Source organism: Oratosquilla oratoria, chromosome 33 (assembly GCF_046742065.1).
Source record: "Oratosquilla oratoria isolate Oo_2021 chromosome 33, ASM4674206v1, whole genome shotgun sequence".
Lineage (NCBI taxonomy): Eukaryota > Metazoa > Arthropoda > Malacostraca > Stomatopoda > Squillidae > Oratosquilla > Oratosquilla oratoria.
Window position 1 is genome coordinate 33,882,896 of NC_134809.1, and position 12,500 is coordinate 33,895,395.

Below are 12,500 nucleotides of genomic sequence, written 5' to 3' on the forward strand. Positions count from 1 at the left end.
CCCCCCCCACACACACACCTCCGCCCACACACATCCCACCCCCCACAACTACTCCCTTAAGCTTCTTTAGGCCGGAGAGCCGCGTCTCAAGGCCAATACATAATTCAAACTCCCCTACTATCACCAAACCTGGGCTTACATCGTGACAAAATTACAGGAGTATCAAGTCGGGTTATCTGTTAGGCATGCACCTCGCAAATTCTTAACAACAACTAAATCTCGTAGAGTTACCTTTGTATAATGAAGATAAGAACCGATTTCCATTGAGATCAGGCGGATAGGAAGACAGCAACAAAGTTGACTGCAAGTCGGACAAAAACCATACCTGAGACTTGCCGCTGACAAGGACATACAAAGAAGCGCTGACGGGCGTGGGTGATATGAAATATAGAGCGGAAACAGACTCCTGTCTGCCTTATCACGGTGGACATATTGTAGATGAGGACACGGGAATGTGAAAGTGGACATGCCTCGGCAGTTAACATATCTCAGCCCGGCCGGTTGTTGTAAGAATTCTTTACCTCCATTAGGTTGAGTAAATTGCGTTAAGCGGCCATAACGCAAAATTGGACATAATACTGTGAGGCAATACATTCAGGAGCGAGAGAGCATGACAAAGGGTAAATGTGTATTGGCAAGTGACGGGGTATATGTTTAAGTGCTTGGAGATATAATTCCTTACTCCTAAAAACATTGGGATTTGCATCTGTTTTGGTGTGTTCCTTGAGAGGGACTATAAACTGACCAAAGATTTTTAGTGTATACTGGGAAAATTACTATTCGTTTATCACTGCGGTACATGCAGGGGTGATGGTAGTAGTAGCGATGACAACGATAACGACGAAAACAACGTCAACACCAATCAGTTTTAGCGATGTCGTTAGTCCTCTTCACCGTGGTGGAGAATTTAATGAATTCCGTTTAGACAAACGAGAAGCGAGTTTGTGCAACTGGTTGGGGAAAAGAGTATAAGGAGACTTACTGTATCCTAAAAAGGGGATCCCAATAGATCGAGACCTCTTTCAAACCGGGGTTTCCCCTCAACTGAACAAGAGTGTATGTTGTCCACCATCCCCCCCCCCCAAAAAAAAAAAAAAAAAAATCTTGCCTTGCTGAAGACTCCGATGACGGCAATGGAAGGTATGAACCAAGGAAGGAGCAATTTGAACAAAAAGCAAAAATTCTATTATTTTCGTTATCACTATTATCAGTTTTCTTACCTCCAATAATCCAATAACCATTACAACCGCACAAAATATTTCTATCACCATCATATTGCTGCCAATGCCATTAGTCTCAACACCAACAGTAGAACCTACTAAGCCTGTATATTTGAGGTGGTAATGGTGATGATGGTAGCAGAGGTGGCGGCGGTGGCTGTGGTGGTTTTAGCGAAGGTGGTATGGCGAATGTGGTGGCAGTAGCGATGAAGAGGAGGAGGAGGAGGAAGAAGAGTAGCAGAAGAAGGCGGACGATGGCGATGATGACAACGACGATGAAGACGTTGGTGATAATATTGATAACGACAATGACGACGACGACGACGACGACGACTATGATGATGATGATGATGATGATGATGATGATGAATGATGAATGATGAATGATGAATGATGGATGATGGATGATGGATGATGGATGATGATGATGATGATGATGATGATGATGATGATGATGCAATAGCATAAGTATGAGTAGTGGGAGTGAAAGAAGAGGAAGGACATAAGGAAGCCCATAAAGAGAAAAAGAACGTAGAATGGGAAAGGAAACCAGGATGGGAAAGATGAAATGAAGGGAGAGAAGAAGACAAGAATCTAGTGGGGAAGGAAAGATGAGGACGAGGATCGTGTAGGTGAATGGAGAAGGGCGTGGAAAGACGAAGTGAACAAGGGAAAGCAAGAAATAAAAAAATACACAAATACCCACACCCTCATAAACACCCACACTCACCCACACCCACACCCACACACACACACACACACACACACACACACACACACACACACACACACACACACACACACACACACAAATATATATATATATATAAGAGATAGATAAATATATATATATATATATATATATATATATATGATGTGTGTGTGTGTGTGTGTGTGTGTGTGTGTGTGTGTGTGTGTGTGTGTGTGTGTGTGTGTGGTGTGTGTGTGTGTGTGTGTGTGTAGGAACGATGGGTATCCCAGATCAGTGGCGAAAAAGAGAAAAAGAACGTAGAATGGGAAAGGAAACCAGGATGGGAAAGATGAAATGAAGGGAGAGAAGAAGACAAGAATCTAGTGGGGAAGGAAAGATGAGGACGAGGATCGTGTAGGTGAATGGAGAAGGGCGTGGAAAGACGAAGTGAACAAAGGAAAGCAAGAAATAAAAAAATACACAAATACCCACACCCTCATAAACACCCACACTCACCCACACCCACACCCACACCCATACACACACACACACACACACACACACACACACACACACACATACATATATATATATATATATATGATGTGTGTGTGTGTGTGTGTGTGTGTGTGTGTGTGTGTGTGTGTGTGTGTGTGTGTGTGTGTGTGTGTGTGTGTGTGTGTGTGTGTGTGTGTGTGTGTAGGAACGATGGGTATCCCAGATCAGTGGCGAAAAGGTGGATAACGACGCAGAACAACAGAGTAACCGAAAGAAACCGTAACACGTCGATAATTACGATACTGTACGTGAAAGGGACGTCAGATGTAACAGCAAGACTGCCAAGAAAACACGGAGTAGAATTGGCACACAAACCGATGAACAAACTCACGGGCTTTGACGAAGGTGGAGGATGTAGAAGGTATAGCTGACCAGATGAGGGATGGTTTACGGTATAAGGTGCAAGAATTGTGAGGCCCATTATGTAGGAGAGACGGGTAAGAAGCTGGTGACACGACTACAAGAACACCGGAGGGTAATAAATAGGAGGGATATGAGTTTGGTTATACTGAGACACTGCGAAGACCAACAACGCGAGATTGATTGGCAAAATACAGGTGTCAACTATAAAGGGAACAAAGAAATGTGACGCTATTTTTAGAAGCTTGTGCAAGTGACCATGCTAGCATTAATAGATGCGTCAACTTGAATCCCATTTACGAAGGGGACAGGCTGGATAGAAGACACCCAATCCTGCGATGAAGTGTTGTCTCTCCTGTAAGTGGTGTAGTACTTTGACGCTTTCCCGACTCCATCTTGTGATGGTTTCAAATTCTGGGCTTGTTTATATGTCTTTTTGATTGTTTACGGGTCATGTCCTGTACTTTTATATTTTAGGCGGACAATGTCCTTCGAAACACTAGCTGTGGGATTTTGTCTTCTTGGTTTATTTGTTGATATTTTATACGCCGTTTCTCTTTTCTATGTGTTTACTGATTTATTTCAATTGAACTATTTTGGTGTCTTTTTTTGTCTATTCTTTTGTATTTGGTTTTCCTATTTTTGTTTTTGTTTGTTTATTTTTATCTATATTATAATTTTTTGTTTGGCCTGGTATTTTGATAGTATTTAGGTAATCTCTGTGTTTGTTATACCGATTCTAAAGTATATTATGTTTTGCCGAGTCCCTGGGGTTGTACCTAATTGATCTGTTTCTGAGTATTGTATTACTATGGGAGTTTATTTGCAGTTATCAATGTATTTTTCTTTTATTCGTGCTACTTTCAACCGTGATTTTAGGTAAAAAAAAAAAAAAAGAAACTGTATTCCAGCATAACTGGAAGGACATGTAACTTGGATGCGTATTTTCATCTATGTGCATTTTCTTTTTCTGATATATATATATATATATATATATATATACATATATATATATATTTCTAATGATGTGGATATTTTTGAAGTCCTATTCGGTGACAAATGTATATTCTGGATAGTAACGGTCGCTTAGAGACCTTTCCCAGGGTGGCACACATGCCCATTTATATTGATTCCCTTTTGCTATCTCTGTATATCCCTGAAGACGAACCTCGAATAGGTTCGAAACGTAGGAATAAACTTATATCGACGAGTCCAGCGTTAACTTTTTCTAAACAATGGTTCCTAGGCTCCATCTCTTCACGAATATTGCACATATATATTTATAAGTGTATGCATACATACATATATACTGTATACGCCCCATAAAACAAGTAATACATCACTCAGTCATATAACCCACTCACCTCCACTCACTCCCACACTCACACTATGCCGGCAGACTATACGACGCCTAGACACTTCCTGGGAAAATAAGCTGAGACAAGCATTTTCCCACAACATGCACACGCGACCACACACCAATAAACACATTATTACGTATACTGACGAACCACCCCTGGATATATATATTATAGTCTGGCTGTCAGACTAAATTATAAACTAATTATGTAAATTAAAATATAAGATGTGACGAAGTAAACCCAGCTCACATAAAGAATTCAGTTATGCGAACATAGCAACTCCCCAAGCAACTTCCGAGGTTTATAACGGCATGCACGGGCTGGGAGCGGCGTTCTGCCAGTGACGTTGCCTAGGAAATAGAATAGTGTAAGAGTGTACCAAGAGAAACAGTAGATTGAATAGGACAATAAACAAACAAAACTTAGAGGCGTTTGGCAGTGGACAACCTAAAACATTTTCTGTGTTATAAGTGACCAGGATGGAGTAACGTAACAGTTAGTTACACCCGTCCGGTTACATATTACTGGTGGCAGCACTCCCGCAACCTACTACTTCGAAGAGACTACGGTGTACCTACTACGGTGAACCTCAAACCCGTCCACTCAAACCCGTCTCAAGAACAAGAACTTGGTCTACACTCCCTATTCACGGGCAATCGTCACAGGCTGATCTCCCACTACTATAATCAACATTATAAAGGTAACATCAATCCTTATATTTAACACCAATATATTCCAGTGATAATAATCATACATTACCAACTCCAAACCACACCTGATACTCGCATTTTTTTTTTCTATGCGAACATCAATTCACCGAGCCCTCTGGACTTCCTTCGCTTGAGCACTGACCTCACCCGCCCCAGAGGACTCACACCGGCTGCGCACTGACTCGCGTAACAGCCACCTCATCCGCTCAACCACCACCACTCATCCGAGTGTCACGTTCCACCGAGAACCACAACATCTAAAAAAAAAACTTGCTTCAAAGCACGGTATTAAGGTAACCCTTACGCCCTTAGATACCTACGCACGTACACCTTAGCTATACAACGAGTATGTAATCTCGCACTATATTAGCATATTGTCATTTAGAAGTTTTTTTTTCTCTCCAAAAAAAATTATCATTAAGTAATACCCTTTAATCTGCATATGCATTCTTCTAATTATGTAATTCTTGTTTAAACAAATAGTTCTTATATGTTTAAAATTCAATATTTACATAGAACTTATACATTTTTATCAATGTAACCTACCTTACTGCTGTAATTTTTTTATGAACAACCATAACTAATTCTATTATAAGAATAATATCACAAAAATTAACTCCTTATTATATAATATTAATTCCACATTCTTCTAGTTAAGTAATTCTTGTTTAAACAAATAGCTCTTATATGTTTAAAAATTCAATATTTACATAGAACTTATACATTTTTATCAATGTAACCTACTTTACTGCTGTAATTTTTTATGAACAACCATAATTAATCCTATTATAAGAATAATATCACAAAATTAACTCCTTATTATATAATATTAATTCCATTTTTTTTTATATATATACATACACATATATTTTTATGATTTTGTAATCCCATTACTATATCCCCCTTCCCATATCTAAGCATAACATAATACCCTTAGTTATTATATACCTATTATTCATATTTTAACAACTCCCTTTTTTTTTTCTCTTAGAGTACAATCAAAACTAACTATTAACTAATACATGACTTAACAACATGGCCTTTGCCACCAGATCCAAAATTAAACAAAGTTTACATAGCGTCTTCTCAAAGTCTAGAGAAGACAAACAACATGATATATCCAGTGACAAAGAGGAAATACACACAGAAGACTTAATTGGCAATGACAAACCAGACCATTTTTACCTATATCCACAGGTTGACAATACCTCTAAACAGTTAACCAATGACCAATTAAATAATCCTGACAAAACTAATCCCAATGCAGATACTCAAATAGACCCTGTTTATGAGAACGATGTCTTACCTTTTTTCAACCAGCCTTCTCAAGTAGACATCTCCAAACCATCTGAACCACAACAACCCACCCAACCAACTCCTCATATTGCTCCTCCAAATATGCAAACAAAACCTCCTATAAACCATAATCCATCCAACCCCCATATCCAAACACATAATAACCCCCCTCCCATTCAGCAGCAGTACCAAAACTTCCCCTTTCCTTCCCCCCATACCCCATCTGGTCAAACCCACTCTACACCATACCACCAACCACAACCTAACCTTCCTCCAAACCCACAATATTACCCTTACCCACTAACTCAACCAACAATAATTAACAACTATCAAACCATAACCCCCCTCACAGAAATCCCAACCTTTTCCCAGGATAGTGGAATATCCATTACAGATTTCTTAACAGCATGTGATCTATTTTTCTCTAAGAACATAACATATTCAGATACAGATAAAATAAATTTGTGCCGTCAGAAAATAAACCCATCTGACATTTGCCGTTCAAAGGCAAGGATGCTAGACACCCTAGTTGCATCTGGAATCACTTATCAGGAATATAAACACCACCTTCTTAAGGTTTTTCATAACAAACAACCTAACAACATTTCCTTCCTCATCACCTTCCTCAATAACACTAGAGTCCAACCACATTCCATTACTAACATAATGGATTTTATTGCAAACGGAATGAAAGAGGTCAGAGAAGACCTAGAAAATAACTCTCCTTGGACTCACACTGATCAATTTGGTCAAAATGTAATGCCAACAAAACACTTACTAACATTCCTTGAAATAGCTTCCTATCTCTCCCAACTCCCTCCAAAGTGTTTAAAGGAAGCCTCCAAAAAGGAACTAGACACTAGAAATCCTCTAGCTTATACCTATATTTTAGATATCATGAATGCTTGCAATATATCCTTAGATACCCCCAACCATCTCCCCAGACTAAATAGCCTTCACTCACAGCAACCCCCTCCCACCAATCAAGAACAACCTTCTAAGTGGTGCTCCTACCATTCATCAAACAGTCACAACACAAAAGACTGCATACAGCAACAACAATACCCGCAGGTACAACACCACCCTATCCCTTGCTCAGTTCATGGAACCTTCTCCCACACCGATGCCCAGTGTTGGACACAACAAAAGCAACACACACAGGTACAACCCCACCCTATCCCTTGCTCAGTTCATGGAACCTTTTCCCACACAGATGCCCAGTGTTGGACACAACAAAAACAACAAGTTCAACCCCCCTTTAAACACCCACTCCTCCCTACACCAACACATCCAATCAAATACTGCAACCTACACCAAACATCATCTCACTCCAACGAAGAGTGTTACCTACAGAAAACACAACAACAACCGCATCAGAGAACTAACAACCCATTCACCACCCATCGACAAATACCCCCCTCCAACACGACAACCAGTACTCAACAACGATTGGGGGAACGTGTACCAGCCTCACACACCAAACCACCATAGGAATATCTCATACACAACACAAATACCTCACCCTAGAAGTAAGCCTAGACCAACTTAAAGTTGCCATGATGGTTGATACAGGAACAAACCTGAACATCATCCCAAGAGCTCTGTATGAAGCATTAAATGACCCACCCCAAATTCAATTTTCCAATATGGAAGGACTCTTAATAGAAGGGAGCACAATTCCTCTACACGACACCATAGACTTAAATATTGAAGTCAACAATCACAAAGTAGGTTTCACAACTTTCCACATAGCTGATGAATGGAGCCTTGATCAACAAGGTATAATAGGACTACATTCACTAAAGATTTGGAAAACTAAGATAGACTTTGAGACTAACAAAATCTCCTTCCGAGATGTAAATAATGAATCAACAGTCCCTGAGACACCCGACTCAGACACACAACATCTCTCATGTCTACCTTCCTTTAATACTCCCAATCCCACTAACAGCTATTCCTTCCGACCACCCCCTTATGTCACCTCAAAGGCACTGATGTCTAACACAGTCATCATACCCCCTAGACATTCAATAACAGTCCCACTATACATACCCGGTGCAATAGACCATCAGGACGTCATAATCGACTCAGACACGTCCAGGATTAACAACATAACCATTGAGTCCTCCTGGGACACAATATCAGAAAATAAACATACACTAGCTATGTTAATAAACACCTCAGAACAACACCGTAAAATCAGGAAGAATACAAACATCTGCGCAGTCCATCTCCATAACTCCCCTATCCAGGAACCACTTCCGCAACACATCAACCAAGTAAGACCAACTCAACCCCTCCCCCCTATTCCCCCAGACCAAATCACGACATCAGCTGATGGAGAAAGTCATAACGAGCTATTAGCTCTCCTACAGAGGAATAGATCAGCTGTCGCCTTAGAAGGCGAATCACTAGGCAAATGTGATATAATCAAACATCACATCCAAATTCCCCCAAACACCCCCCCTTCATACACCCCCGCTTACCGCATACCCCACAGTAGGAAATCCCAAGTCAATGACAGTGTACATGAGATGATACACCAAGGCGTAATTTCCCATTCAGACTCCCCATGGAACAGTCCCCTCTTTTTGGTCCCTAAGAAAGACGGAACCTTACGCCCTGTTGTTGATTTCAGAAAAATAAACAACCTAACTCAATCTGACCCACACCCCCTCCCCGCCATGCAAGAATTACTACAATGCATTGGCAACGGGAACTCTGTTTTTTCCACAATAGACCTCAAGTCAGCCTTCTGGCAGGTCGAACTAACAGAGGAATCAAAACCCGTAACTGCATTTTCCACGGACAAAGGACATTTTCGCTTTGAACGTATGCCCTTTGGCCTTAAGAATGCCCCCTCAACCCAACAAAGGTTGATGACCCGCATTTTCAGTGACATGATAGGAATCTCATTATTCGTCTATTTAGACGACCTCATTATATATAGCCCCACAGAAAGAGACCACCTTAACACTTTAGAGATTGTCATCAAACGTCTCAAACATACCGGATTAAAGATTCAATTAAAGAAATGTAGATTCCTCATGAAGGAACTCACCTTCCTAGGCCATAAAGTGGATGCAAAAGGGATTCACACAACCACAGATAAAATAGATACAATAAACAATTTCCCAACCCCCAGAAACGCTAATGAAACAAGAAGTTTCATTGGGTTAGCCTCCTATTACAGACACTTCATACGAAACTTTGCTGATATTGCTTCCCCTCTGACCAAATTCACAAGGAAAGGCGAGCCATTTCAATGGTCAGAAGCAGAACAGCAAAGTTTCGACACTCTCAAACACGCACTCACCACAGCCCCTGTACTAGTTTTCCCTGATATGAAGAAAGAATTCTTTCTTTACACAGACGCCTCCTCTAAAGGAATAGGCGCAGTCCTACAACAGAAAGATGACAATGGCAAAGAACACGCCATAGCCTACGCAAGTAGAGTCCTCAACAAAACTGAAAATAACTACTCAACAACACATAAAGAAGGTCTCGCAATCATATGGGCACTAAAACACTTTAAATACCTCATTTTAGGCTACAAGATTACCATACTAACAGACCACCAACCACTAGTCTATCTTTTTAACTCCAAAGACTTACATGGGAGAATTGCTAGATGGAAAACAACTCTCCTTGATTACGATCCCATGATCGTATACTTAGCTGGCAAAGCTAACGTAGTGGCAGACTGCTTGAGCAGACAAACTCACATCACCCCCATCACCCAAACCACATGCATACCCATGCGAGAACTTAGGGACGAAACAGACAGTGACCCAATATGGTCTCCAATAAAACAGCATCTCATCTCACAAACCCCCTTACACTCCCGACCACCTGTCCCTATTGAGGAACTCAATCTGGTCGACGGAGCCATAAGGAGAACCATTAATACAAGAGAGGTTACTGTTATTCCCAGAGCCCTAGTCCCCAAGGTCCTTCACATATTGCACGACAGTGCAATGGGAGGCCACTCGGGCAGAGACAAGACACTAAACACTGCTAGACACACATATTACTGGCTTAACATGAAAAGAGATATAACCACACACATAGATTCTTGTGTAACTTGTAACCAATTCAGAGGCCCTGACCCGAAACAAATCCACATTAAAGACATCCCACTCCCAGCTGAGCCATGGGAAACACTTGGCATTGACCTACTGAAAATGCCAACGAGCCATCAAGGTTCCAATTATGTACTCACAGCAATAGATTATTTCACTAAATACACAATCTTAATACCACTCCAAAACAAAAACAGCAGAGACTGTAGCCAAAGCCCTGGTCAACAATATATTTTGTAAATACAACATACCACACACAATGTTATCTGACAATGGCTCAGAATTCAAAAATGAAGTGATGCGCGAAATAGCACACCTTTACAACATTGACCAAACATTTGCCACTGCATACCACCCCCAGGGAAACGGTCTGACTGAGCGAACAAATCGCAAGGTCCTAGAAATTCTCAGACCATTGGTCAATGACCTCATGGACACTTGGGAAGACTGGCTACCACAGGTACAAGCCAGTATCAATAGCACAATAAATTCCGCAACAAAGATGTCCCCACATGAAATCATTTTCGGCCAACCAATGCGCCTACCCTACCAAATATTCAACCAACCCCCCCCACCCTTATACAACATAGATAACCTCTCACACTGCATCAAAAGAGGTATGCAAACAATTTATAAAAAAGTTAGAGCAAACCTGAAAGAAGCCCAGGAAAAGACAAAGACTAACCAACACAAACGGTCAATTCCACTTGACATAGCACCCGACGACACAGTCATGATAAAGGACTCAGGTCGAACAAACAAACTCAAACCCAAATTCCTAGGCCCCTTCATAGTCACAAGTTCACTCCCTAACAATGTCTTCCTACTAACAGATCCTTCTGATCAATCCACCTTCACCATACATGGAGAGAAGTTGAGAAAGGTCAAACTGAACCTCGACCCAATCTCACCTCCCATCCACAACCCACCTATCACAGACACACACCAATCACCAATACGCAAGTCTCATCCCATGACTCTGCGTCGACGCAACTAAACATGCACTCTAGCTCTCGCCCATGAAGATGCAGGACGCCATGTATCTATCAGTGGAGGTTAAAATAGCCCATTTCCAATAAGAACTCTTTTCCACATATCTATAAAACTTCTCTACTCCCTTCCGACCAATATAATCTTAGCGAGGGTCAGACAAACATATCCTTAGTCACTCAGACACGACCCCTCTTTCCACAGATGAGATCTCTACAACTCATCCCACTCATCGTCCACCTCGCCCTCTCCGTCCCAAGGCTTTTGCCTGGCGCCATAGTGCACCAACACGGCACCACAGCCTGCGTTGAAGACTCCATCATGGTGAAACTCCGCATCTCACCCACATCCTTGCTAGAACCAATTTCTAAACTACAAAATGACATACAAGAAATACAGAACAACATAAACAGGCAAATACCAAATAACACACACCAAAATTATGAGACCTCACAGATACTCTACCACAACGTCAACTCATTACAAAGTAAACTCAACAAGATAAAATACACAATATACCACCTTCCAGACCCAGACAACGACACTATCAACACCAGAAGAACCAAAAGAGGCCTATTCGATTTCGTTGGCATTATCTCTAAATCCCTATTTGGAACTGCTACTGATCAAGATATCCACACAGTGGATACACACATAGGAAAAATAACAAGAGTACTCCAACAACAAGGGAAACTCATTGACTTAAATTCACAGAACATAGATCTCCTCGCTGATTCTGTAAATTCAGTCATAGACAAATACAACTACCTTGCACAATTCACAAACACCCAGTTGTCTCAAATCACAAATTCCCAAACAGCCCTTTTCTTCCTTTATCACCTAAATAACCTAGACAAAGAACTAGATAGCCTCAAAGACCATACCAATCTCATACAGAAAGACATCTGGAACGCCCATGCAGGTGTAGTCGACTCCCAAATGATCACCCCAACCCAGCTTACCCAGACACTACGACGAGCCCACAGTACACTACAACTTACCCCTTTCTTTTCCAAACACGAAATACAACATTACTACCCCATCCTAGCATCAACTATCTTCCAACAATTTATTTTAATCAACATACCGATGGACCCTGTCAAGAGATTCTCCCTTTGGGAAATCTATCCTTTCCCATACCCTTACCAAAACCGAACAATGACCCTCAACCTACCAACCTCTACCATCTTAAAATCAACCGACGGTCAGTGGCTAACACTGACATCACCGGA

At 41.2% G+C, this 12,500-nt stretch overlaps 1 protein-coding gene across 1 annotated transcript in view; it reads left to right on the forward strand.

Moving 5' to 3' along the window:
• The first annotated feature begins 4,164 nt into the window (after positions 1–4,164).
• The window catches only part of LOC143017830 (uncharacterized), a 9,853-nt gene continuing 1,517 nt past the window's right edge, over positions 4,165–12,500 (forward strand). Inside the window, exons 1-2 of the mRNA XM_076172766.1 lie at positions 4,165–5,193; positions 11,473–12,500. The exon at positions 11,473–12,500 is cut by the window's right edge and continues 1,517 nt beyond it. Coding sequence (XP_076028881.1) covers positions 11,473–12,500 — 1,028 coding nt within the window. The 5' untranslated portion in view covers positions 4,165–5,193. The remainder of the gene's footprint in view (positions 5,194–11,472) is intronic.